Consider the following 26637-nt stretch of genomic DNA (forward strand, 5'->3'; position numbering starts at 1 on the left):
CACATTAATGTATGTACCCTCTACTTATGCCTTAACTGCATGGTAAACTTACACAAATGTGTGGAGGAGGTGGCCTTTAACTTTGTAACTTTAGGCAAATCTGGGGACGCACCAATTGACTCTTGATGAACTTGCAAACTCCAGGGGCCAGGGACTTGAACCCAAATTTAAACTCGGATCCCGGGGTTTTCTCCATAAATCCATCACTTCTCGTGACCTCGTTGTTGGCGACTGGCATTGGAGTACATAGTGTCGTAACAACAATAACGAAACCGGTCGTACGGTTGGGGCCTGGCTACTCTCTATACAGTTCAGATTGGAAATGTAGATCGAGTAGCCGAGCAGTCACCATGTTTCGCACAATACAACTGTAGAGAATCATCAATTTCGTAATCATTGCTCAGCGCCACTTGCCTTATAGCCTCAAGGGCCGCTACTAGGACCAAATCTTTAAAGCTCGTACCGAGTTCTTGGCTCTATCAGCTGCCTTTTTGATCATTTAGACCGAGGTTGACACCAAAAACCACCACCAAAAATTGCAATGTAGTTGTCGTCCCGGGCGGCCTGTCTCGTCGGGGCCGCTTTGGTGCGAATATTAAGGTATCCGCACTGTGGAGGACTCCTTAGAGTTAGAGTAAAATTCATACCCCATGAGGGGTTGAAGAGAAAGAGCCATAAAAATCCGGGGAAAGTAAGAGGGCTCAAAACATTGTCTCTTGCTGTGGATAGGATATAAAGTGCACTGGTTGCTCGCCTCCTTAATCTTCGTCTCCCTAGGGGTCTTCAAACCATTTCTTTCCCCCATTGGTACCATCTCTCCTTTTCTGAAGCCTTACTCCTCATCGACCATCTAATTAAAAAAAATTGTCAGCATGATCGTCTACCTCAAGCTCTGGCTTGGCCTGCTGTTTTTCGCTCTCACTGTCCAAGCCCTGCCACCATGGCGTCTTCAGCTCCGTGGTACAGCTCCATTGCCGTCTGAAGACCCTTTTTACCAACCACCCGAAGGCTATGAGAATGCTCAGCCAGGTGCCATTTTGAAGCAACGAAAAGTACCCAATCCTGTTGCAGTTATAGGCAAAATTCCTGTGAGATTGCAGAGTGCCCATCATGTCATGTATCGCACATCCGATAACTTTGCCAACGCAACCGTCGCCGTAACCACGATTTTGGTTCCTAAGAATCCCAACTACAAGAAACTACTCTCCTTCCAGGTTGCAGAGGATGCTGCCTCTCCAAATTGCGGTGTCTCCTATGCCATCCAGAAGGACCATCAGACTGGACCAAAACTGGGTACAATCATCACTGAAGCTGAATTTCTCCTAATGATTGCTGCCCTTAATAATGGATGGGTATTGACAGCCCCTGACTTTGAAGGGCTGCAAGGCTCATGGTTAGCAAACTCTCGTGCCGGATATGCCGTGCTTGACGGTATCCGTGCAACTCTTGCCTCAACCAGTTTCAGCGGCGTAGCAAAAGATGCCACTATCACAATGTGGGGTTATTCCGGGGGCAGCCTGGCGTCTGGTTTTGCTGCTGAACTTCAGCCAAGCTATGCTCCAGAACTGAAAATTGCGGGCGCTGCACTGGGAGGAACGGTGCCTAGGGTCAAAACAGTTATTCAATCCGCGAACAAGAGCATCTGGACTGGTCTGATAGCTGGAGGTATCTATGGGCTGAGCAAAGACTACCCGGTAATACAGAAGGTTGTTGAAGAAGACATACTTCCCGAAAAGAAAAAGGATTTTTTGAGGGCGGCAGATCAGTGTTTTCTGGCGAACATTCTCGATTTTGCATACCAAGACATACTTACATATGTGAAAGATCCGAAGATATTAGAGCGACCAGATTTGGTGGCCATTATGGATGAAAACTCGATGGGAAAGAATATCCCCAAGATCCCTCTCTTCGTCTACAAGGCTGATAGAGACGAAGTCAGTCGTGCGGACGACACCAATGCTCTTGTCAAACATTATTGCGACAATGGTGCCATCGTCCACCATAACCGCGATTTGACAGCAAACCACATCATTCTGGCGGTCACCGGGGCCCCCGATGCCCTAAACTGGCTCGCCGATAGATTTGAGGGCAAATCCGTTGGTACTAAATGCAGAGAGTCCAAGGAGTTTATCAGTTTCTTGGACCCCCGGGCCCTAAGGGTTATGAGCTTGACTCTTATCAAGGAATTCCTGGTGCTGTTAGGCAGGCCTATTATGGGCCCTGCCAGTCTCAACTTTCCTCATTAACGAATAATGAATGGGTTTTAACACATCTGTATATATTCATGATGCTTTTCGCACAGTGTGTGCCTTTGGACTAAAACCAGTTGGAAACGAATTAATTCTTGAGAAGCGCGTATTTTTTCTGAAGTTTGAAACTTTTAAATGGTCAATATATTTCTATTTCCACTTTAGGTAGTGCAGAAAGTAATTGATTACTTAATTGATAAATATTGACCAGTTAGGTTCTCTAGCGCATTCAATATTGCGATCTTAATATATTATTGGCTCCTGATGGATTAATTATATCCTTATCTTATCTTGGTGACTAAGCATACCTTGGACCGCAGCCCTCAAATCTCGTTGGCAAAGCAGCTAGAAATATGGAAAGTGAGCTTTCTTCCATCTTTCCGGGGCTATTTTATAAAATTTCTTGGCCTGTCTAAGGCTGCAAGCTCAAGAGAATGGAGAGTTTTGATGATGTAGCTCTATCTCTAAACGCTGTAGCGGAAATGGGCTCATTCTGCGAGCAATCAGCTGCTTGTCAGCCACAACCGCACGAGCCTACAGATATCAAGAAGACATCATTTGATAGTGTCATTCGACGTGAAGGTGGTGGAGGACTTACTAATGCTATAGAAGACAATAATAGTGCTAATTTGCCCCTGACTGACTCCCCGGCAACCGCCCTGAACCTGCCTGAATCACAACGACGACGAATTGAAGATACACGTACCCCAACTTCGCAGCAGGCATTCGATTCTAAAGCATCAAATCATTCCTTCGAGGAACGCCGTGGCTCAGCCAGCATGCTAATATTTGATGATGACGGAGAAGGCGGTGATGAGGAACCCTATATTGCCAAATCATTCGAGAGAACCACTTCGCCAACCAGTGCAGCACATAGAAGCCGAGATGATACTGAAATCAGGAGTGATGGCAATAGTGTCAGAGATGCTGAGAAAGATGGAGAGCTTCCGTTTGCGAAAATGCACAAATTCTCGCTCTACGAAACAGCTACAAGATATTACTTGGTCGGGATGGATCTCCTAGACCGACGTTTTCGGATGCTGAAGATCGATCGTACCTCAGACCCAGATGAAGATCTTGTCATTGCAGAAGATGAAACTATATATTCGAAGAAGGAGATGAATCAACTCCTCGATGCTGTAGATGATGGCAATAAAATCTCCGGCGGATTGAAGCTACGCTGCAGCACATGGGGCCTTCTAGGTTTTATACGTTTTACAGGCTCCTACTATATGCTCTTGATTACCAAACGAAGCCAGGTTGCCATGCTTGGGGGACATTATATTTATCAAATAGACGGAACTGAGCTTATACCCTTGGATTCCCCGGCCACAACAAAACAACGGCCTGAAAAGCATGCAGACGAGGCTAGGTTCATTGCGGTCATGAATAACATTGACTTAACACGGTCATTCTATTTCAGTTACTCGTATAACATCTCCCGAACGCTACAAGACAATATTGTTTCAGAGCGACAAGCTATTAGGAATGGTCAACGTAGCTACGAAAATCAGAACCATAATTCTATGTTCGTCTGGAACCAATATTTTCTTAACCCTGCCATCAAGTTGCTCAAAAACGTATATGATTGGTTTCTGCCAATTACCCACGGATATGTTGACCAGTCAGCTATATCAATATATGGAAGGCTTGTATACCTGACTCTCATTGCTCGCCGATCCAGGTTTTTCGCTGGTGCACGCTATCTCAAACGTGGCGTGAATGACCTTGGCTATGTTGCAAATGATGTTGAAACCGAACAAATTGTTTCTGATATGTTGACCACGTCATTCCATGCACCTGGGCCTGAGCTATTTGCAAATCCACAATACACATCTTACGTCCAGCACCGTGGGAGTATCCCTTTAGCTTGGACACAAGATAGTACCGGGGTTACTCCCAAGCCAGATATTTCGCTAAGCCTTGTTGACCCGTTTTACTCGGCAGCAGCTCTCCATTTCAACAACCTCTTCGAAAGATACGGTACCCCCGTCTATGTCCTAAATCTTATTAAGGCAAGGGAAAAGATTCCTCGTGAGTCGAAGCTATTAACCGAGTACACCAATGCTGTAAATTATTTGAATCAATTCCTTCCAGATGGTAAGAAAATCATATACCGTGCCTGGGATATGAGCAGGGCATCGAAGAGTCGGGATCAGGATGTCATCGGGACATTGGAATCAATAGCAGATGATATAATACCAAAAACTGGATTTTTCCGAAATGGCGAGGACGAAGAATCTGGACTACGCATGCAAAATGGAATCGCAAGAACAAACTGTATCGATTGTCTCGATCGAACAAATGCGGCACAATTTGTCATTGCAAAACGTGCTTTAGGATATCAACTGCAAGCCCTTGGAATAATTGACCACACATACATAGAGTATGACACTGATGCTATTAATATATTCACAAATATGTGGCATGGCCATGGTGATACCATTGCAGTGCAGTATGGCGGTTCCCATCTTGTGAATACAATGGCCACATATCGGAAATTAAACCAGTGGACAGGCCACTCCAGAGACATGGTGGAGAGTTTTAAACGGTACTACAATAATTCTTTCCTTGATGCTCAGAGACAAGAAGCATACAATTTATTTTTAGGAAACTATGTGTTTTCTGAAAATATTCCCATGCTCTGGAACCTCACCACTGATTATTATCTACATCATTCGGATCCACGAGCGCGGCTCGCAACACACAAGCAAAATTACATACATTGGTTTAATGAAGAACATCTTCAAAAGCGAGGAATGCCACCCGCGCCTTCAGCTTCCTCAACTCTGGCAAGCAAACGTATCCGGGAATTCGATGATTATTGGCTTGAGTATTACAGACCGAGAGCAATATCGTCATTTTCTAAAATGTTCTCGTTCAAGATGAGAACTAAACTCCCGGATTATCGGTTACAATCTATGCATCCCGGAGAACACGACCTTAGCCCCTTTATTGTTAGAACAGACCACGAACCGGAACACCAGCGTGACAGAAAGAATCCGCCAAATAAACGACTTACGATTCAAGAACCTTCTGATGAATCAAAAGACCACAAAAGTGGACCAAATAATGTTTATTCGGGTGCAATGCCACTGCAGCATTGGCTTCAACCCTCTTCCGGACGGCTCGCACCTCAATCTGGCATTCTAAAGGGAGCACAAAAGCCTCCAACCACAGATTCTCTTCAGCCTAATGATCCGGTCTCTTTAACAAATGCATATAGCCATCCTCCGTATAACGCTACTAAAGCTCAAATTTCCCAATGGAGTTTTGGCCAGTTGATTGCTGATTCTCTCAACCCATCCATCTCTTCCGCAGAAGCAGAAGAGTACGAACGCTATGTCAACCACCCACTCAAGGTGCCGTTGGTTGTGACATCGGAGGCGTCCCCAACGGCTACCTCGTTGGCAGAAAGGAGTTCTAATCTGGACCTTTTTGAATACGCAAATAGGAGCAATCTAGAAAATGCGAGTTTAAATACAATCGCTGAGAGTAGCATGGCGGATTACACAGACTTCTTAACTGTTGGAGATGAAGGGCTAACCGTTAACAAGGATGACTATGACAAAAAGCGTTATAAGCGCTATAGACAATGGCTGAGGGGAAAGAGTTTGTTCAAACAAGGTGTTGAGGTGTGATACTTCTTGCTCTATAGAATCAGTCATTACATTTCTTGCAAATTTTTGCTATATGACCTTGATTTTTGATACCCTAGTTAGCCTAGTAAATTATCATATAAAGTCAACATGTCTACCCTCCAAGTAAACATTAATATTGTCGACAAACTATATCTATCATATGGTGGTCAACGGTTTAATGAACACGCTAAAAGCCATCACGGAGACATGAGCAGAAGATTTTCCAGCCTAGCATCGGCATTAGCCAAAGACTTGAGCTCAGTATCGAGATCAACGACTTCCTCGGCCTCAATAACCTTCAAAAGAGAAACTAAGCGCTGTAGAATTGAACGAAGATACGTCCTGTCCTCTAGCTTCTCATCACTCAAGGATAGGCCGTCCTCTTCGTCGTCACATAAATGAAGCCAGCATGCGCATACTCCAGCAAGTATGTCTCCTCTCCACCTTGACAAGCGTGGCCAACAATTCAAAATAACCGACTGATAGCACTCAGCAGCTGTGATAAGTAATGGTATATATGCTACCCCAAAGGGGTTGGTAAGAGTTGAGGTGAGCATTGGAATGATGTCTTGTAAATATTTCGTTGCTTCAATTTCAAGGGCGTCGATGGATTCGGTTAACTGCTTAAGCAATAGTGTGGAAAGTAATGGGTGTGGATATGAAGATATGGATGTGTCTTCGGCCGGCCGCGGGCTGCTGGTGTGAAGATAGGAGGACATAATATGATGTCTCAGGATTCGCGAAATGGATATAGCACGTAATTGAGCGTCCTTTTCGACTTCAGCCTTAGTTTTCGAAGGTAGTTGTCCGCCGGTATCCGCCCTATGTGTAGTAACAGAGGAAAACCGAGTTCGAATAACGCTGAATATAGCTGGGTATGCAAAGTTTAGGAGATAGACAGATTCATTCTCTGGAGTAATAGTGGGGATGAATAAGAGGCAATTAGACAGCGCATCTTGAAATACAGAGTCAAGATTTGTTCGGCGTAGGATATCAGACTTGGCCTGTTCAAGAGGGCTAAGGAGATTCCCAAGTAAACTGCAACCCACGGCTTTGAATGCAAGGCACTCATCGTCAATGAAGGATAAGATTGCAGGAACAAGCAGTGGGAAATGTCGTTCAATCATACTGAGATCTGTTGCCTATATTCCCATTTCATCAGCCTCTAAATACCAAAAGAATACCACCATGGGAATCTTACATACCTGGTATTGACCGATAATCCATCTAAGGATTGATACAATATATCCTTCTTTAAACTTCCATGGCTTTGACCCAGTATCAAATAACGTAGGGTCAAAACTGGGCTGTGGAATGGGATGGACGTTCTTGCGCCCTGCAGGGGTGATTGCGGGAGTCTTAGTTTTGGAAAAGGCGGGTTTCACCTTCTTTAGAAGAATATTTTCTATAGTAGTTTCAAATAAGCCCTGCTCATGACGGAGTTTCAACTCATACTTTTGAAGAAAGCTGTTGGCCATTTGAGAGCCTTCGTTCGTTGTCCAAGGGTCACAGGGTGAATTGAATACTGCAACGGCCGAGAGGATATCTTCTGTGTTTTCAACCAAAATAATGGGCTCAATAAGGCTTATGATACGTATTCCCACGGTCGATTTAACCCGCTCCTCTCGATATTTCGATAAAATCGATGCTCGTCGTTCCTCTATGTATAGTTAATATATCAAATCGTCCGTCAAGGGTGGGTGATGCGAACCATCTGCAAGCTGAAACTCGTCCCAGGTCGCTGCAAGATTCTCCCCTGGAGGGATAACTCCCAATGTCCACTGTAGAATTGAATTCGCTGCACTTCTATCTTGGTCATCATGTGGTATTTCAGCCTTTCTGTCCCGAAGGCAAGCCTCTACAATGAGGAGATTTTCCAAGACCTGTTGTTTCGTTAGCTTTTCAATCTTAGAAACAAGAATATGGGCACTGACATAATTGCTATCTCTATATCCATCAAGATCTGACCAGAGATCATAGAGTTCTATGTTGTATGGTGTTGCATCTTGGATATAAATGTTTGGGTCATCGTTGCCTTGGGCCCGCTGGAGACAACTTCTAGCTGCTTCACGGCACGCGTCCATATTTTCCACTGCAGCTTAGGTACAGCTAATAAGATGATGGTCACTAGAAATTCTGAAGAGGTATAGACACATAATAAATACGTGCTCTTTTACTAACTCGGGGTCGGAGAAATTCGTTGTTTACTAGTGAGATAAAACAGAGTGGCGCGCTAGTTAACGTTAAAACTAGTCAAATAATTATGCGCGATGTACAAATGCTTATCCAGACGTATCGACCATGCTATTACTTCGTAGTCAATATACTATTAGAGCGTTTGATAATCGAGGGCTGGTTGGTTATTTGTCATTGAAGTGACACGTTAGAAATGATTTAACAAGATTGATACATAACTAGTATTCTTCTTTGCGGAAGTTGTTTTCTGAATCTATGCTTGCAGGAGGTATGCTTGAAATGCCTATTGTTTGAACTCTTCTCTCCTCCGAATAGCTTCGTCTATTGCGCCCTCTGCATCTGACCGATCTGGATTCCGAATTTGCCATTCCACGGTAATTTCCAGGGCGGAAGTTAGCCATGCTCCTGGCTTCGCATTCAAGGCTGCTATCATATCACGTCCGTTCACAAGAGGCCGGAGGTTATATACATCAAGGAGATTCTGTTCTTCGAGAAACTGCAGCATCTTAAGGTAATCTTTCAATACTATACAAAGAGCATTAGTATGGTTAGACTCATCAGTTCGGAGATAGTTGCACTTACCAAGTTCAGCAGCTTTCCCTTGCATGACATCCAAGAGCATTGCCTGGATAAAACAGAGTCTCCAGTCAGCCCCTAAAGTTCGGATAAGTTTTGCAAGTTTCCAGCGGGTATCAGCCAGACAAGTATTAAGCTCCCCATTGACAAAGGCTGTCTTCACGTCAGAGATAAGTCCGTAGTGGGTGATTGCGACGCTTAGCAAGGTTGTCAATTTCTTTTCGCATCTTAGACTATCCCGGGCAACCCTTGCTGGGTGTGGTGCCATTTTCTTAACCTCATCTTCGGTTAAGGGATTTTTAACATCGACCATTGCCCAAGGGGAAAGTGCAGCAATCATCCATGATCGGTACTTTTCATCTTTATCACGGACGAGGAAGCCTTTGACAGACTTTCGTAGCTCATGTGATATTCCAGAGTTCAATTCATCATTTAAGATGCTGTTGAGTAACGTATAGACAACCGGCCATGGAGATGTATCAACAGTTGCCTCACTCTGATGGTCCGAAAAGATAGTGTCATATAAACCTAGCCGATTTATAATTTCTAATGAGCCTAGTGGGTCAGGACCTAAATAAGGCTCTGTGTGAGTATTGATACGGGTTAGGACGTGATACTCAAAACATACCGCGGAGCATCTTCTCAATCTCGATGCCAATCCTCTCTTGACTTATTTTTAATTTGAGGGAATGTTTGATGTCATCGTTATACATCGACGTCTCTGTATCGGGATCGATGGTGTATCCAAGTCTACTGGCAAACCGAATTAACCTCAGGACTCTCAATGGGTCATCTTTGAAAGTTTGATAGGGCGCCAGTGGTGTGCGAATCAGTTTTGATTCCATGTCACTCAGCCCTCTGCCGGTGAAGTCTTCTACTTCGTCAGTATGTAAGTTGTAAAACAATGCATTCACGGTGGCATCGCGGCGAAGGGCATCCTCTTCCGCGGTTCCAAACTCAACTTGGGGGTTCCGGCTGTCATCGGTATAGGTTTCTTTCCTCAAGTTCACCAAATCCACGTCAAACCCGAAGACTCGAATGGTAGTTGTCTCGAGATGTTTAGATTTCTTCGGATTTGCGGCAATTTTATGCAGTCCGCCAATGATGCCCTTGAGAGCGTGCACTGGATAGTGCGCTTTGTACTTCTCGAGTTTTTCGGGGATATCAAGATATTCCTTCAATGCAAGACCAAAATCGTAACCAGTCATGGTGCTGATCCCTACATCAATATCTTGACTGTCAACGCCCAAGAGTTTATCACGAACCCATCCTCCAGTAAAACGGAGAACAAGATCTGGGCCATTGACTTTATTCTTCTGTCTGAGACATATATGCTCAACAGTGTCAAGCAGTAGTCTCCGTAGGAGTGCTTCTTCTGAGCTTAGGTGCACCCGCGGTGTCTGCCCTCCAGTCCCCTGTGCCATTGCACTGTCGGGTACAGCCGAGTTCACGATGCGTCTCCGTTTGTTTGGTCTCTCAGCTTTGCTAAAGAGGTCACTCATAGACAAAACAGCCGTCCGTTTGGTATGGTTAAAGCGGTTCGCAAGAGGGCAGAGAACTTTCGAGCCAGGTCTTTGGCGCGCAGGAAGAGTTCGTAGACAGAGGGCTCCCGGTAATCTGAGCCCTAGGCGCATCGATTCGATGTCCACCTAGAGATATATCTCCTTATATATCTTTTTTAGGAGTGCTAATTGGTGTGGACAGAAGCAGGTTCTTCATCTATATACACATGAGTCAGTGGCAGCCATTTCTTCACAATAGCCAGGAATAAGAGTCGCACCTAAAGATGTCATATGTAGAATGAGAATAGCGAGACTGGGTAGAAATTAGTTAACTGCATGTTTATCTAGCACAGCGTTGGTGCATTCAAAATAAAATATAGAAAGCAAAAAAAAATACCATCCAGCGAAATGAAGTCATCCTCGTTGGGCTGAACAACAACAACGCCAGCATCAAACTTGCCGACCTCAATACTTGACTTTAATCTCTCAACCACAAGACTCTCTTCTCTTAGGTACAAGCATAGGCTACATGTTCACGGAAAGCAGTCGAGCCAGCATACTCAAGCCTCCGTCAGACATTATACCAAGTTGTCCATGACAACCCCCGAGGATGCTCCGATCAAACCGCCGCCCTCCTTCTCGCCGGCTTCACCTCTTCCCACCAAGTCCAGATACGCCGAGCGTCTGCAAAACTCGCAGCAATCGGCGCTGACCTCTCTATCTGAAACCGCCCTGAACAACTCTTTGGCCTCCGAGGTACAGTCCTCACCCTCGTCCCGGGCCAGCTCGCCTGACCGGCGTCTTTCTCGCTCCTCCCAGCGGCTCTCCAGATCCTCGACTCTCTCACCAGCTAGGCATCATATTGATGCTTCGGATGATATACGGTCAACTATAATTCGAGCCTTCTCCCCGGCTATCAGTGTTTATGCTTCACAAGAGACGAACGAGCTTGTACAAAGAAAGGGGCTTAAGGGCGGGTTTTGTGAACTCCTACGGCCGTTTGGCGAGAAAATCATCGGAAAGGTTATCATACGGGATGGAGTAGGCTCTAGTCGGAGCTGGGATGACTACGGAGTTCGATTTGTGCACTCAAATGGTTGTCGGCAGGCTTCTGCGGCTGGGGCTGAAGATATAGATAAGATATCCCCTCTAGCACAAATTGAAAAGGTACTGGAGAGCCATCTGGAACTATCTAATCGAGCAGGGGGTGGTTCAATATTCGCACGCCAGCCTACTCCCAAGGGCATCACGTTGTCATCTCCGCTGTACAAGCTGTTTCTAAGGCGCATGTTATCTGCGGACTCTCCTACTCCTCATGAAACGTTTCTTCACCCTGTGGCCTGTGTCATAGCCATCAGTTCCAGTACACCTTCTCCTCTGGAAGCCCTACGGCAGCTATATGCCAGCACAAGCCATGGAGAACAAGGGCCCCAGCCCTGGATTCATCCAGAGTATCTCCGATATTATGTTCTCGTTCATGACGAAGATAGAGATGACATCGCTCAATCAACTGCATTATTTGACCAGATGAAAAGACATTTTGGTCTACACTGCCACATGTTGAGGCTTCGAAGTAACCAATGTGTTTTGACAGATGACGACAGCATGCCATTTCCCCCCTGTGAGTGGCAAAGTTCACGAGAGGAACTAATAGAGATGAAAGAGCAAGGTATACCCCCTATTACTGCAAAGCTGTAATGTATTGCAACTTGTATTGATACTTGTATTGATTACAGTCAAGCTAACGTTCGCATTATCTGCAGAGCCGTTGATAGACGTCGGGTGGGAATCTCCCTATATATTTGAGTCTGATGTAACAGCAATCATATCTTTTATCAGGGAACTGGTAGCTCAGTCTGTTATCCCACACATGGAGAACCGCGTGGCCTTCTGGAATGAACAGGTTGCCTCCCGGAGAAGAGGTTTGAGTGGTCGTTTCATGTCTATCTCTAAACGCTGGACTGGATTTGGCTCCAGCTCAAAGTCCTCCGGCGCTTTTGGTGGTGGCGGGGCTGGAAGTAATTATGATCCTTACCAGGGTTGTTATAAGCCTGATTCTCCCGAAGCACTTCTACGGAAGATGGCGGACTATTCCTTTATGCTACGTGACTTCAAGCTTGCTTCATCCACGTACGACCTGCTCAGAAGCGACTTCGGAAACGACAAGGCATGGAGATACCATGCCGGGGCCCATGAGATGTGCGCAATTAGCATGCTACTTAACCCCTTAACATCGACAATCAAATCAAAACTCGACACTATCGACCAATTATTGGACATTGCCTGCTACTCTTATCTAACTCGATGCTCAGACGGCCAAAACACCTTACGCACTATCCTACTTGGAGCTGAGCTTCTAAAATCCCGAGGAGGTTCAGCCGCCGAAAATGCCGCTAAATGGAACATGAAAGTTTTGAACATGAACCTCGTCGGCCCAATCGGCAGAATCCTTGTATTCGAACGGACATCTGCCTGTTTCGCAGCCAAAGTCGCAACAGAAGGCACCAAATGGGGAACCCGACGAAGAAAAGCGGGGATGTTGTCACTTATCGCTGCTGACTATTGGCTAGCAATTGGGAAACCCGCGCTTGCGTCTAGCTGCCTGGAGGAAGCTGAAAGGCATTACGGTCATATCCTGGAGGAAGGCTTATTTGCATTTCCTGATTTACGGAATTTTGTTGAGGAACTGAGGCTGTCTGTGAAGATGGGTTGTCTCCAAGCTCAGGGGTTAGAAGGAGAGGAACAACAGTCTACTGACGAACAACTTGACACTACCGAAGAGATGAATGAGAGGCTCGACTTTCGCCATCATCGGCGGTCTTTCCTGGGGTCTGTTGGGCCCCTGGAGGCTACACAACCACCCACACGCCTGAAAACAGAAGACGAGGAGCCTGCAGATGACGACTTTGAATGAGCAACTGTTGATGGCCACTGCTGCGATTAACTGATACACCATATATCGATATATCGGGATGTATCCTTGAATAATGGGTGAGCTTTATCTAACCACATTTAACTTGCGTGCCCTCCTTGGCGGCCACGGCCGGACTGCCCAATTTCTGTTTTATATCCTCTAGTGGCTCACCTATAATACCATGGGTAATCAATGTGTCTTTTCCTCTCCTAATTGCTACGCTTTCCGCCCGGCCTAAAACATTTATTTGATCTATATGTTACGTCGAGTTAGATACCTAGCCGGAAGGCCAGTTTACTAAACTTACAATTGCTTTCTTGTTTGGATGTTACTCGAATCACGAAAGGATTGCTTTTCATTCGGAAACCTGCAGGCGACTCCTCGTCTCTCGCCATACCATGTACTGGCGGGTGAGCAGCTGGCTTCCTTCACTTCTATATTTTCTCTTTCTGAGAGTTCAATTGCCCTGCAGTGGTCGACATTCCTGCCGGCCCATACCGTCTTTCGTAGTTTCGGATATTTGCAGCGGTTTCTGGGTCTCTCTTAGGATCTGAGTGCAAATATGTTGTCCGCCGTCGCGCAGACAAGCTTGGTTCTGTTTATTATTATTAATAAGGCTCGGGAGGTGCGGCTATAGCTTGTTGAAGGTTATTAAGAGCGTCTTTTTGGGCTCCAGAACTCGAGTATTTCCTTCACGACGCAAACAGCTTCATCTCATCGAAGCATTCCTGCGCGTCATCGCTCCTTTTTTTACAGTTTAATTTGATGGTCAGGATCTTGTTCGTCACAATATCCAACGCGGCATGTTCTCTCGTTGAGAGAGAGTTTGCTGGTCGAGAATAGAGAATGTCATCTCCGCAAAATCCTGGACAGCGGTGATGTCGCACCCAATCGCGGATTTCATTATCTGCCTTGTTTAGGAATGGAGATTTAAGTTTAGCCATAGGCTTACGGGAGCCATGGGAGATCGAACTTAGGTCAGTTGTCTGGAGAATACATGGAGCACCCGGAGGACCAGTATCGTCCTCACTAAGAAGTATTTCTCTGTATGCTTCATCTATGAAATTACCAAGCGCCTGAGAGTAATTTAGTGAAGTGGCTAGAGTCATAGAAGTTGCTTGGCCGTCTCTACCATACCTCCGAAGGAATATTCGCGGTACAGAACACAACGTACATTATCTGATATGAAGATACTCGATCGTCTATTTTTACGTAGAGTTCACCGCATCACCGCGCTTGATTTCTCGTCACTACCGGTATTGTGTGTCATTACCAGCTGCTTTATTGCTGGTTTTTTGCAAGTGGTGTGAGAATTTGCGCATCGTGGGCGTTATAATAGCAGCTTAGCTATGACTTCAGCTGTGTATAGTTTAGTGTTGATTTAGTATGCGGTGATATTTCTTCGCGGCATATTTGAGTAGCTCAATAGTTAGCTGAAAGGTGCTTTAAGAAGTAACAAACTAGACATTAATATATGGTTGTTCTGGTATGTAGAAATGCAAATGTTCGTCATTGTAAAATCTCCACTGAGGCGTAAACTAACTAGTTAACTAGTTATTAGCTTGATGGTTTCCGATAAGCGCGGCGCAGCAACGATAAGCGCGGCAACGTCGACGTCAACGTCAAAACAACAACAAACCTCAGCTTATCCTTGTCCAGCTAAGTCTATCACAGGACGAGATTATACTCCAACGATTTTATTCTTCTTGCACTCATATGGAAGTGAAAACGCGATGAGTGAGCTCTTATCATATATCCTTAGCCATGAGGATGCCTTCCGCAAGTATGGATTGTTATTTCTTCTCCCACTAAACTCTCTTTTGTCATGCTCTGACCCTGCCTTGTTATCCAAAGGGCTCGTTTACCATCACTATACTCCGACTTTTCTCCCCAAAAACAGACGAATCCAGATGGCTACAATAGCAATGTAACCGCATGGCAACGGGCTTTAGCGAACGCCGCTCTAGCGGGACACGTTTCCTCTTTATCATCCAGTACTGCGCAAAAACTAGGCTCTAGGAAAGAGAGCTTATCACATAGAAACAATCTTCTCGTTCTGCGAACAGGCAATACCCTCATGGCGGACCTGGAAATGCGAGAATGGGGAAGGCCGCTGTCACTACAGTGTGCTATTGTAGGTGCCAAGAGAGCCTATCAGACTGTTCAGTTAACTGTTGGCATTGACATATTCTAATGTTTGATAGGACGAGGCAATACGCAGTGGAAACATGATTTTTCTCGACACGTTTTTGAATAGTCAGACAAGCCCTTTCAAGAGCGGTTGGCTACGACTACCAAGTCCTCCAAGCCTCTCCCAGGTTGTCACATGGGGCATGAAACAGGCGCGTGGTCTGGTTATGGGCTCAGATAGTGATCATCTAGCTGGCACTGGCATGTTACAGACCAGTGAATTGGTGCTTGTAGATAACGTCAAGGTATGCATGCTCCCTCAGATTTTAGATAAACCCTAGGGCGAAAATTGAAATTTTCGATACTGACGCTAGATGCTGTTTTACCAGCAAGCAGCCAGTAGGCTCATGAAAGGGGTCGTTGGCCACCATAACTCGAGTGTTGACCGTATATACTCAAAAGAAATGTTCATGTTACAATTTGCTCATATTTTTGGAGAAGAGACATTACTATCCACCACTGATTTTAATGTGCTACTTACTTATCTATCGAGAGATCGAAATATAGTGTTATATGATGGAAAGGTATTTATTTGCATTACGTTGCTTTCATTATACATTGTCGGAATTGTTGACAGATGTGCAGACCGTGAAATTTAGAGACACGAGCGATACATCAGATCGCATCACACAGGAAGACGGGGCAATCGCCTCCCTCAAGACAACGATTGCCCGACTAACATTGCAAGTGACCACCTTGGGTGAGAAGATAAAAGAGCTCACTGCCAGCGCACAGAACGCTCTCGCAAGCAAGAACCGAATCCTAGCCCTATCATCACTTAGGCTAAGGAAACTTGCAGAGCGTAACCTTCAACAACGTACCGATACTCTATGGCAGCTTGAAGAGATATACTCAAAGGTTGAACAAGCTGCTACTCAAGTTGACATTGTGCGGGTGATGCAGGCAAGTACAGGGGCACTTCGGCAACTCAACTCCCAGCTCGGCGGTGTGGACAAGGTTGAGGATGTAGTCGAAGAGTTGAGAAAGGAAATGGATAACGTGGACGAGCTTGGAGGTGTAATGAACGAGGCTGGGCCTGTTATCGACGAGACCGAGCTAGACGATGAGCTGCAAGAACTCGAGGACCAGGAGCGCGAAGCTAGGGAAGAGAAGGAAACAGAAGAGACTCGTCAACGACTAGCAGAGCTGGAGAAGAACCAAGGGGTAATAAGAACCCCCGCCAGTGGAGGCACTGACAATGATTTGAAAGAGAGCATTGACAAATTGTCACAGATGTCAATCGGTGATAAACGATCAGAAAGGGAGAAACTGGACACCAAGCCGCTACCAGAATCTGCGGAGTAGCCATCGCTTCCACTCTCTTCTCCAAGCAGACGCACTCTACGTGATGTATATGAGAGTGGCTATAATCACTGTATACCTTTGAGGGTAACGGCAACCGGAAGGAAATAACAGCCGTTGCCACCAACTAGAGCTACGGCGCCATTACAGCCACCTGCACTGTCTTGTCCGTGCTGCCGGCTTCTATCTCAGTAGGGCCTTCCTTACCACTCGCTTCCGCTAGTTCACCCGTTTCTTCTGGAACCGGGTCGTCGGCAGTTGTAGTTGTAGTGGTTTGTATTTGTGCTGCAGGTTGGGGTGACTGCTCCTTGCCCTCTTGTTCGTTTGACTGACCGCCCTCAGCTTCATCGGACGCTATTGCACGCTTAGCCCTCATACTGCGTGCATTTGCAATGAGCTTTCTATAATCGTCATCATGCGCCTCCGACCAAGCAGTCACATCAAAATCTTTCTTCATAATTGCAGAGCTGGCTCTTGACGAAGGCTGCGAGGCGGCAAGACCACCCTGGGTTCTCTCCCAAATATCAAGGTCTCGAAGTAGGTCACGCTTTGATTTGGGATTTACAGAATCACAATTTGCATTCCATAAATTCATCCACTCAGTGTGCCGTTTCTGTAATATAGGTTTGGGGCCCCAATCTGGAATGCCAAGTTCCTTGAGCTTTTTGCGCAGGGAGTTATCTTTGAAAAGCGCGTAATTTATGGCCGGGAGACGAGTTGGGGGCTTTGGAGCGCGAGAAAGGTCCGTAGAGCCTTGAAATCCAAGTAGCCTAGATTATGACGTTAACTGTATTCAAGGGTGTAGTGGCAGTAAAGAACCATACCCATTGGCCTTGGAGATGCTCTCCTTCTCCGGTGCACCTGTGCAGCTATCCAGGTGAACAAACACTGACTCATTCTTCATTCTCCTTCCGCACACAGGGCAAGCCACGAGACCATCATCTACAGTATGTTAACCCTATGTTTAAGTGCATCAGACAGCTAAGCGGAATATCGTACCTGGTTCATATTCTTCTTCATCGGCACTGTCCTGGATAATCACCGGCTCATCTTCCGGCTCTGACTTCCTAGCTTGTGACCTAGTCCTCCTACCGGTGGCCAATGGTGTAGCAGTATCCCCTTCAGAAGAATCAATCTTTCTCCTCTTCGACGCTGGGCCTTCCACGGCTTCCTCTGACCCAGGCCTGGAAACCAAAGCTGCATGGATTGTATTATTCTTTGCAAACGCTAGTATCGACGGCCGCGCTGCCTTGAACGACTCAACCAGGTCACCAACGGCCCAGTTTCGACGTAGTTTTAGTTCCTGATCGCTACTACGACAAACAGGGCATTTCCCCTCAGCGCTTAGACACCGCCGAATACATAGTGAGCAGAACGTATGGCAACAAGAGGTGATGACTGGGTTGTCGAAGAAATCCTTGCATATCTGACATCGTAGAGCGGATTCGAAACGCGCGACTTCAGGGAGTGGCGTGGCCGTCCAGTCGGTGGAATCAGGGATATCAAAGTTGCGGTCCATCAAGAGAGACGGCAGAGTCAGTCCGCTCTCTATTGCTTCTTAATTAATCGGCCGGTTGGTTCGTTGTAGTAAGAAAAGTGACGAGTCGTCGCAGAGAGAAAAACATCAAGGCCGCCAAGCCTGCGGCTGACTAGTTAACTACGCGTTAATTGGTTTTCTCACGCGTTTCTTAGTTTAAAAGAGCAAAACGTCGAAGGAGTTCAAGAAGCAAAGAAGAAAAGGAAAACGGCACAATGGCGGCTGACTACAGGAAGTTTCTTGCTGAGAAAGTGTTTAGTGATGAGGAGTTTGTATGTAGGAAGCTTTTCTGTATATTCCGGCTCGCAGCGTCATTGACAGACAGGCATCTAGGTGACATACAGAGCCCTCAGTCGAGCACAGAGAGTACACAGCAACCAAGCCAAGCGGTACGTGTAGAGATGATGCAAGGGGTAGTTACAGAGGGAACATGGACTAATACCCTCCTACAGGATGTTATACGAGTTTCACCGCTCTGAAAATGAGAAGAAACCGAATTCAGTGCATGCAACTTATCTCTTGACGGGCATATCCGGATATATCAAACCCTCGCCGTTAGGTGAGCACCGTTTGAAAGACGGTGAAGATGAAGTCATGCAGAGCAGCCCATTTATGAGCAGTCAGCCAGCTCAGCCGGAGGTTGTAGCGCCAGTGAACACATCTACCGTGACATCTATAATGCTTGTTCGAGAAGAGCAACTGGCAGGTATGAGTCTGGAGATGGAGACTTGTCATCTACTAGGCTACAAACCATCCTAATGCGTATTATAGATGCAAAAAACCAGTTGAAAAAGATATTGTCTATCTTTATATACAGTGTGCAGCCGTCATCGCCTCCAGACTTGAATATCCTGGCGGATATAGGACAAGCATCGTCCACAACTCGCATTGAGAATCCTCTTCAATATAGTGAACAGTACGGAATGATCCAGAACAAGAATGTCAAGGTATGTATGATTCCATGGAGCTGGATAGGACCAAACACTAACTCTTTACTCTAGAGACGATCGGGTGTACCAGTTACTCTACCTGCACCGGTTAAGGAAGAGAAAGCAGTGCTGCAGTCACTGACGAGGAAACCAGCACAAGAGCCCTTAGATAAGAAGCCAGAGCCTTCTTCGACGCCTTTCCGGACATTGGGGAGCTCGCAGGCTACCGCCAAGCCGTCTCAAGGGAAGCCTACACTCAAACGTGATTCTTCAAGTATATTCAAGGCATTTGCCAAAACGAGACCAAAGCAGCCAAAGGAAGAAGAGACCGATGTAAGGATGGTTCTTCATGCACTCATTAAACATGCGCTGATTGACGGATTTTATAGTCTACACCAAATGAATCTCAGAATAGTATGGATTACCATCTCAACCTTCCCAAAGTTATGACTACTAACTGTCTAAAAAGCTATGCTAGATGATGAATCGGAAGAAGAGAGAGAGGATCTCTTCCTAGATACGGGGAAACGAACAAACAATAAAGAACGAGAATTAAAGAAGGACCGAGAAGAACGGCTAAGGAAGATGATGGAAGGTAATGACGCGTAGCTTCCCTTTATCAACGGATTTTGCGTTACTAACATCATTCAAGGCGACGATATGCCAGATGCACCTGAATCGCCGTCTAAGGAAGAGACACCGGTGGAAAGCGACAAGGCGCCTCTGACCCCAACCCCAGCCCCCTCACAGAAGCAAGAGACAGAGCCTGAACCAGAGTCCAGCGTACCAGAGAAACCGTCGACAGGTCAACGGCGGAGAGGCAGACGGCAGGTGATGAAAAAGAAGGTATCCAAGGATGCAGAAGGATACCTAGGTAAGTTCAAAGCTGACCTCCTCGACAATGTCTATATTACATCTTATCTAACAAACTAACCCCCGCGTAGTTACAAAAGAAGAGCCAGTATGGGAATCCTTCTCGGAAGACGAACCCGAGCCCCCGAAACGAAAACCGCTGCCATCTTCCTCTGCAAAGTCGACAAAAGGTGGTAGCAAATCCAGTCAGGGTAGCATCATGTCGTTCTTCGGTAAGAAATAGCCTACTTTTGAGATGCGACTCTGCATGTACGGATGGGAAAAGAAACCTTCCAATACTCCATATTTCTTAGAAATCAAAGTCGACAACCCGTTGGGCACTCCTACCTCTTCCTTGTGATCAAAATACCTGTCATCTCGTACAGGAACAAGGATAAAGCAGTTCTTTTTGCACCTTCTCCACCATTTGTAACTCGGCTAGAGTACGGAATATACTGATCTCATCAACCAACTCCGAAGCCTGCACTGCAGATCGATGATCAAAATAATATCGATCACAAGCCGGTGCAACCAGCCATCGTCACACATCCAACATGCATCAAGTAGACAAAGCGCAGGGCTCTGGCCTCGTCGTGTGTCCGTAAAGAACGGCCATCACAACTAATATCGCTTAAAAGGCCGCTGCAAAAATGAACTTTTTGTATCGTCCCTTCACGGCAAAGAGAAAAGGCAAAGAAAAAGCAAAAGTGCCCCTTGCAACTTCTCCACGCCAACTCCACCAGCTTTTTCCTAGTTCCACCAGATTCTGATATTCCTTCGTACTTGGACCACAGGAGCTTTTTGCACGGCCTGGACGCAAGCCGGGATGGAGGGTACGACGATGATAATAAATAGCATGCGCAGAGCCAAATAAAAGTCGCTGTGGTTCTATGATATCTTTGTTCCATTGTCTGGCAGACTTGTCTCGGAGTAACTCAACAAAAACACAACTCGTGCAGCCATGAGGTTTCTTGACCTTGCCGTCCTTGGGGCGCTCGCCTGTCACGAAGCATCGGCTGCGGACAGCTGGGTCGCAGGCTTGCATGCGCGCAAGCAAGATATCAGTGATGCTTGCCCGGATTATGTCGCATACTCGCAGACAAAGCAGTACGCAGTATCCACCAAGTTCTAACCCATTAACTACTAGATCAAGTATCGCTAATCTGTCGCATCTCTATAGTCCGCCTTACAGTGAAGGGCCTCTCAAGCTTTCGTACCAGCGCCCCATTCCAGAATGCCGGACATTCTCCTCTCCATTAGTTGAGAAGGTGATAAAGGATGTCACCTCGCGCATGGTTGACAAGGACCTGGCCCGGATATTTGAGAATGCGTTCCCAAACACACTCGACACAACGGTTCGATGGCATGTCGATGGCACACAGAAGAACAAAAAACGGAGCTCGAAGAACAAACGTGCTGGTGTTTGGGACGGCCCACAGTCGTTCATCGTTACTGGTGATATAAACGCAGAGTGGCTTCGGGACTCGACAAATCAGTTGGCGCAATACCAGAAATTGGCGAATGGGGACCCCAAGATAAAGAGTTTGATACTAGGAGCTATAAATACGCAGGCCGAATTTGTGATCCAGTCGCCATATTGCAATGCATTCCAACCACCTCCCCCAAGCAACCTGCCGCCAACAAACAATGGCCAGATGGACCAGGTTCACCCGGCATACGAACCGAGCGTGGTGTTTGAGTGCAAGTATGAGCTTGACTCTATTGCCAACTTCCTTTCCCTCGGAAATCAATTCTACCAAGAGACCAAATCAAACGCGTTCCTTACGCCGAGATGGTACGAAGCCCTGAATACAGTCTTGAGAGTGTTGGACGAGCAGAGCCAGTCTACGTTCGATAATAACGGCCAATACACGCGCAATCAATACACCTTCCAGCGCCAAACCAGTTCTGGTACGGAAACCCTTAGTTTAATGGGTGTCGGTAACCCGTTAGGCAACGGCACTGGGCTTGTTCGCAGCGCTTTCCGTCCAAGCGACGATACTTCTATCCTAGGATTCCTCATCCCTGCTAATGCAATGATGTCCGTCGAACTTGGGCGAACAGCAGAGACACTCTCAAAAGCTGGAGGGAACAAAGACCTGATTCAAAAGCTCAAGCAATACTCTGAAAGGATCAAGGAAGGTATTTATAACCATGCGGTCGTGACACATAAAACGTTCGGTCGAGTCTTTGCTTTTGAAGTTGATGGCTACGGGTCAAGCATTTTCATGGACGACGCCAACCTCCCATCGCTTCTCGCCCTGCCACTGCTTGGATTCATCGACCAGAACGATGAAATCTACAAAAACACCCGAAAAATGATTCTCTCCAAGACTGGAAACCCTTACTACTTAACCGGGTCGGCGTTTCATGGTATCGGTGGACCCCATAGTAAGTCGTTAACCCCCACAATATCCTCCTTTCTCCAATCGACATCTAACCACAGCCGTGATAGTTGGCCTACAAAACGCCTGGCCGATGTCCGTACTTGTGCGTGCGCGCACAGCAACCTCCGATGCTGAGGTTATGGAGTCTATCAACATGGTGCGCGACTCATGTCTCCTTGGTCTAGTCCATGAGAGCGTGGACGTAAACCGTATAGTCAGATACACACGCAGCTGGTTTGCGTGGGCGAACAGTGTCTTCGCGCAAACTATTCTCGATCTGGCGGAGAATAAACCACATCTGATCTTTGGCAAAGGCGCAAAGCCGTACAAAGTCACCTCTGATGCCCAGATGAATGGGTAACTGTTGAATGGATATTGCATTTGTTTCATGTCGGTTTATTGTCACCTGGCGATAGTTTTTACTACGGCCATCTCGTTTCCTTAGCAGCTCAGCCTGATTATATATCTTGTCTGTCCTAATAATAATTGATAAGTCGGGATCCGCCCAGTCATCAGCTAAAGATAATGCTCCATCCTGGTATTGGTCAAATGCCCTTTCAACCCGTCAAGAATGGCGTCTATCTCTTCTCTGTAGATGTGCGTACGAAGTAGAAGCGTTGATATTTGATATTCGGATGACAAGAAGTTGATTGGTGGAAAGTCGATATCGAATTTGATTGGCTGGCAAATTCAAGGTCGAACTTAAGAAAAATATTTCAACTTTTCAACAGTAAAGAAGCATTTTTATTCAAAGTACAAGCCAATAACAGCAACAATGTCGGAAAAGAGGCCGAACGACTTCCTGGACATAGGGTCTGAGGATGAAGGGAGCGATGCCGGTTATAACTCTGAAGATTTCCAGGAATCAAAAGGGAGAAGCAACAATAAACGAAAGCATGCCAGCAGCACAGGCTCACAGTCAAAACGGCGAAGGCGTTCAGACGACGATGAATCCGAAGCCAGCGACAATAATGAGCGATCAGACATGCTGGATCTAGCATCCTCAGTCGATGATATAACTCGGACAAGTAAGGACAAGGACCCCTCGTCTAGTCGTCCAACCGATCCAGCACCCACGAATGACTCTGCCGCTATAAAACCACCGTCGACGAGCAAAGCAGCTACAAAAAAACGGAAAAACAAGACAGGCGTTATATATATGTCCTCCTTACCGCCATATCTGAAACCATCCGCCCTCAAGTCTATGCTAGTCGCACGAGGTTTCGGTCCAATTACCAAAATCTTCCTATCGCCTTATGTCCCTTCAACCAGCACTTCCAGGGCCGCTATGAAGGCAAGCCGCAATAAAAGACGCATGTACACCGACGGATGGGTCGAATTTGCATCCAAGCGAACTGCAAAGATATGCGCCGAGACCCTTAACGCTTCGATCGTAGGAGGCAAAAAGGGCGGATGGTACCATGACGACGTATGGAATATGAAGTATCTACGAGGTTTCAAATGGACAGATCTCATGGAACAAGTGCAAAGAGAGAAGAGAGAGGCAGAAGCTAGAAGACGAATCGAGGACACCAAGGCAAGAAAAGAGGAGAAGTCATTCCTGCAGGGACTTGAGCAGGGAAAGATAGTAGAAGGTATTAGGAAGAAGAGAGAGGCAAAGGAACAGTTGAAGGGTGATAGCGAAGAGCCGGTGCAGAAGAAACCAGAGATTAAGAGGGTGTTCAGACAAAATGAGGTTAAGGGAGGTGGTGACGGTTCTAGTGGTGCCGGCAGTTCGAAGAAAGTCGACTCGGATACACAGAGGGTCTTATCGAAAATTTTCTAGTCACCAATCGCTCAACGGCGCCACGACTATTTTATGCTCCAGCCTTTGAGTTGGCGTTTTATGGGCCAACTTTAAGGCTCAAATACTCTAAATATTTGACCCTCTAAGATATACAGGAGATACCTTTTCCGTGAGTGGCAGATATTCATTCGAGCCACAGAAACCTGCACTTTTACCAGCACTGTCTGCTAACTCTCTTTTATAACCCACCCTCTCGTGCCCGGATCTATGACTTAGCTATATTAAGCGGCGGGCAAGGGACATACAATCCCCGTTGTCGATGAAGGCGTTGTGCAATTAACTAGGGCTTCTAACTAACCATATAATACCAAGGGGATACCAATTCGGGGAAACTTTTCCTATTTTTAAGCGTTAGCCCTATCTAGAAGTTAAGAGCCTCAATGCCAAAGGTATCCCTGTAGCAACCGCAAGGGGACGAATGATGGTGAACCTCGTTATGCCAGCTCTACAATTACTCGCATTGATTATTGTGGCTGGATATGTACAGTTTAAGAAGGCCCTTATTTGATTTCTCAATAGTATAATAGGTCCCTTTTTCTTCCTTACACAGAAAGTGATTTCAGGCAGACAGAAAAATCTTTTGTATATAACTATTTAACCCAACGCCGCTGTGCTCTCTGAGAAAAAGATCAAACTTGGGAACTGCGTAATCTCACACCGGAGACTTGTCGTATGGGAAGGAAATAAACGATCTGTTCAGTCATTAAATAATTCATCATACTCCATGCCATATTCCCCCTTTTTTTGAAGCCGTATAACACCTCTTTTTATTCGCTCATGTTGAGATCCTCAAAATCTTCCAGTAGTTCGTCCACGTCAATCTTTGGAACCTCATCGTCATCTTCTTCTTCTTCCTCTTCCACCATATCCATGGCATCGGTCTCCACATTCTTCGGCTTCTGACTATGTTTTGCTTTGTAAAGTGCCAAAGTGCTTCGTAATTCAGCATCCTCTTCAACATCACGCAAAAACAACTCAAAGTCATCTTCCAATCGGTTATGGCTTTGCTTCTTTGAAGGTCGTTCATCTTCCTCTTCCCTATCCAAACGTTTTAGGCGCCAGTTACGGTTTTTATTCTTTTTCTTCCTTGGGTAATGTTTCTTGACCAATATCACATCAGGAATGGTAGAACCGTAAGTATTACTTGCTTCTATTTCTTCAAAATTGGCATTGTTAAAATTGGTTCCGGTCAGGTGGTAGCCCATGACAGTGTCTCCAGGGTGTAGAACGCCACCGAGGTGTGTGCGAGCGAAATATGTTGTATCATTCACACCCAAGTCGGAAGATCTAGCGACGGTCGCTTCGGCCAGATGGTACCGACCGCTGGTTTGGCCAATAGCTTCTATATCCATGACAACGTATTCAACAAGTTCTTGGATATCAGCAAGGTTCGCAAAGGGTGATCTCCAATAGATAGGAGCAGGGATATCAGCAGTCTGAAGAGTTGCAGGATCCAAGAGGTTGATGGATGTGCCAACCCGGTAGCAAAGAGTGAGTGGAGATATGTTCCCAAGAGACCTAGCAAGTTTAATCGGTAGTGCTACGAGGTCATCTTTGCAAATTGGTATCAATTCCGCAGAAAATGTGATCTTGTAAGACTTTGAAGAAGTGTGCACATCCATAGAAATCAATTGTTGTGACTTCTTCACTCTTATTGGGGCAACGGATGCCAAAAAATCAACCATCTTTTCGGCATGATTCCGCGCAGAAAAGTAAAAGTCTAAACCATCCTTCACTTCCTTTATATTTATTGTGTCTTTGTGCGCCCCGTGCTTGAGGATGAGCTGTTCAAGGTAAAGAAAGGTTCGCTTATGAGGCACTTTTTGTCTGACTTGGACCGATGCACGCCATGTGTTGACCGTATAGGATTTGGCGCATTCGGGGCATTGCTGCGAAGCAACCACATACTCGACCTCAAACGCTTGTTGTAATATTGTGCCCTGAAAAGCTTCTTGTTGAATGGTGATTTTGACCCTAAGTCGTTTTGAATGTGGCTCAGTCCAAATAAATCCAGCATCTATAATCCGAACTTTTGCAAGACCCCTCAGTTTACGCAGACATAGGGCAAGGAGTTCTCGCGATTCTAGGGCCGCACTGATCCACTGGGCGGGGGGTTGCAGCCAGCGTTCACAGTCTTTGCAGCAGTGTAAAGTGGCTTCTCGTTGAACACCCTCTGAAATATCGATCGTGAGTTTAACACAGTCTTCACACAGTGCACCGGCAGCAGTTGTTCCATCTATAGGGGCGCCACAGTTGCAGCAAAGAATCCTGTCAAAACCCTTATCAGTATTATTGCGGCTGTGATAAGAATATATTCCGTGGGGGTGAACATACGTTGCGGCTTGTTGTTGAGGATGAAACTCGACCGGTTGCATAGACACCGGAGCATCCAGATCCATCGACATGGCGAAAGCTGTAAATTAAATAAAATCAAAAATCCCTATATTATATTAATAAATATAAACTTGAATACAAGAAAACTGTCGAAGTGGGAGCGAAAAAGAATCAATATATAAAAGTAAAAATTCCTTAAGTGGGTTGTGTTTGTCTTGTTT

General features: G+C 46.0%; 13 protein-coding genes across 13 annotated transcripts; 7 read left to right on the forward strand and 6 right to left on the reverse strand.

The window, feature by feature from the left end:
• Positions 1-872: 872 nt before the first annotated feature.
• Positions 873-2246, forward strand: MCYG_03866 (lipase 1; the record flags this gene model as incomplete). The annotated part of the gene is made up of 1 exon (XM_002848314.1): positions 873-2246. The coding sequence occupies one exon, from the start codon at positions 873-875 to the stop codon at positions 2244-2246; it is 1374 nt and encodes a 457-aa protein (XP_002848360.1).
• A 485-nt stretch (positions 2247-2731) lies between these two features.
• MCYG_03867 (polyphosphoinositide phosphatase Fig4) lies at positions 2732-5890 on the forward strand (the record flags this gene model as incomplete). Its single annotated transcript, XM_002848315.1, has 1 exon — positions 2732-5890. One exon carries the CDS (start codon positions 2732-2734, stop codon positions 5888-5890), a length of 3159 nt encoding a protein of 1052 aa, XP_002848361.1.
• A 197-nt stretch (positions 5891-6087) lies between these two features.
• On the reverse strand, positions 6088-7974 carry MCYG_03868 (conserved hypothetical protein; the record flags this gene model as incomplete). The annotated part of the gene is made up of 3 exons (XM_002848316.1): positions 6088-7032; positions 7096-7550; positions 7602-7974. 3 exons carry the CDS (start codon positions 7972-7974, stop codon positions 6088-6090), a joined length of 1773 nt encoding a protein of 590 aa, XP_002848362.1.
• A 395-nt stretch (positions 7975-8369) lies between these two features.
• Positions 8370-10296, reverse strand: MCYG_03869 (tRNA nucleotidyltransferase; the record flags this gene model as incomplete). Its single annotated transcript, XM_002848317.1, has 3 exons — positions 8370-8611; positions 8669-9232; positions 9291-10296. The coding sequence occupies 3 exons, from the start codon at positions 10294-10296 to the stop codon at positions 8370-8372; spliced, it is 1812 nt and encodes a 603-aa protein (XP_002848363.1).
• A 462-nt stretch (positions 10297-10758) lies between these two features.
• Positions 10759-13078, forward strand: MCYG_03870 (conserved hypothetical protein; the record flags this gene model as incomplete). Its single annotated transcript, XM_002848318.1, has 2 exons — positions 10759-11833; positions 11901-13078. The coding sequence occupies 2 exons, from the start codon at positions 10759-10761 to the stop codon at positions 13076-13078; spliced, it is 2253 nt and encodes a 750-aa protein (XP_002848364.1).
• A 26-nt stretch (positions 13079-13104) lies between these two features.
• On the reverse strand, positions 13105-13473 carry MCYG_03871 (uncharacterized protein; the record flags this gene model as incomplete). The annotated part of the gene is made up of 3 exons (XM_002848319.1): positions 13105-13166; positions 13214-13330; positions 13356-13473. 3 exons carry the CDS (start codon positions 13471-13473, stop codon positions 13105-13107), a joined length of 297 nt encoding a protein of 98 aa, XP_002848365.1.
• A 297-nt stretch (positions 13474-13770) lies between these two features.
• MCYG_03872 (uncharacterized protein) lies at positions 13771-14254 on the reverse strand (the record flags this gene model as incomplete). The annotated part of the gene is made up of 2 exons (XM_002848320.1): positions 13771-14154; positions 14216-14254. The coding sequence occupies 2 exons, from the start codon at positions 14252-14254 to the stop codon at positions 13771-13773; spliced, it is 423 nt and encodes a 140-aa protein (XP_002848366.1).
• Positions 14255-14811: 557 nt separating this feature from the next.
• Positions 14812-16573, forward strand: MCYG_03873 (SNF7 family protein; the record flags this gene model as incomplete). Its single annotated transcript, XM_002848321.1, has 5 exons — positions 14812-14861; positions 14933-15212; positions 15283-15513; positions 15598-15792; positions 15854-16573. The coding sequence occupies 5 exons, from the start codon at positions 14812-14814 to the stop codon at positions 16571-16573; spliced, it is 1476 nt and encodes a 491-aa protein (XP_002848367.1).
• A 130-nt stretch (positions 16574-16703) lies between these two features.
• On the reverse strand, positions 16704-18089 carry MCYG_03874 (postreplication repair E3 ubiquitin-protein ligase rad18; the record flags this gene model as incomplete). The annotated part of the gene is made up of 3 exons (XM_002848322.1): positions 16704-17340; positions 17395-17512; positions 17570-18089. 3 exons carry the CDS (start codon positions 18087-18089, stop codon positions 16704-16706), a joined length of 1275 nt encoding a protein of 424 aa, XP_002848368.1.
• Positions 18090-18322: 233 nt separating this feature from the next.
• Positions 18323-20132, forward strand: MCYG_03875 (conserved hypothetical protein; the record flags this gene model as incomplete). The annotated part of the gene is made up of 9 exons (XM_002848323.1): positions 18323-18379; positions 18441-18496; positions 18560-18813; positions 18879-19054; positions 19109-19369; positions 19426-19450; positions 19515-19631; positions 19704-19910; positions 19981-20132. 9 exons carry the CDS (start codon positions 18323-18325, stop codon positions 20130-20132), a joined length of 1305 nt encoding a protein of 434 aa, XP_002848369.1.
• Positions 20133-20849: 717 nt separating this feature from the next.
• On the forward strand, positions 20850-22636 carry MCYG_03876 (DUF1237 domain-containing protein; the record flags this gene model as incomplete). The annotated part of the gene is made up of 3 exons (XM_002848324.1): positions 20850-20995; positions 21069-22279; positions 22344-22636. 3 exons carry the CDS (start codon positions 20850-20852, stop codon positions 22634-22636), a joined length of 1650 nt encoding a protein of 549 aa, XP_002848370.1.
• Positions 22637-23050: 414 nt separating this feature from the next.
• MCYG_03877 (pre-rRNA-processing protein esf2) lies at positions 23051-24136 on the forward strand (the record flags this gene model as incomplete). Its single annotated transcript, XM_002848325.1, has 2 exons — positions 23051-24040; positions 24062-24136. 2 exons carry the CDS (start codon positions 23051-23053, stop codon positions 24134-24136), a joined length of 1065 nt encoding a protein of 354 aa, XP_002848371.1.
• Positions 24137-24849: 713 nt separating this feature from the next.
• On the reverse strand, positions 24850-26487 carry MCYG_03878 (60S ribosomal export protein NMD3; the record flags this gene model as incomplete). Its single annotated transcript, XM_002848326.1, has 2 exons — positions 24850-26350; positions 26417-26487. 2 exons carry the CDS (start codon positions 26485-26487, stop codon positions 24850-24852), a joined length of 1572 nt encoding a protein of 523 aa, XP_002848372.1.
• Positions 26488-26637: the final 150 nt, after the last annotated feature.

The sequence above is a fragment of the Microsporum canis genome, genomic scaffold, assembly GCF_000151145.1.
Source record: "Microsporum canis CBS 113480 supercont1.3 genomic scaffold, whole genome shotgun sequence".
Lineage (NCBI taxonomy): Eukaryota > Fungi > Ascomycota > Eurotiomycetes > Onygenales > Arthrodermataceae > Microsporum > Microsporum canis.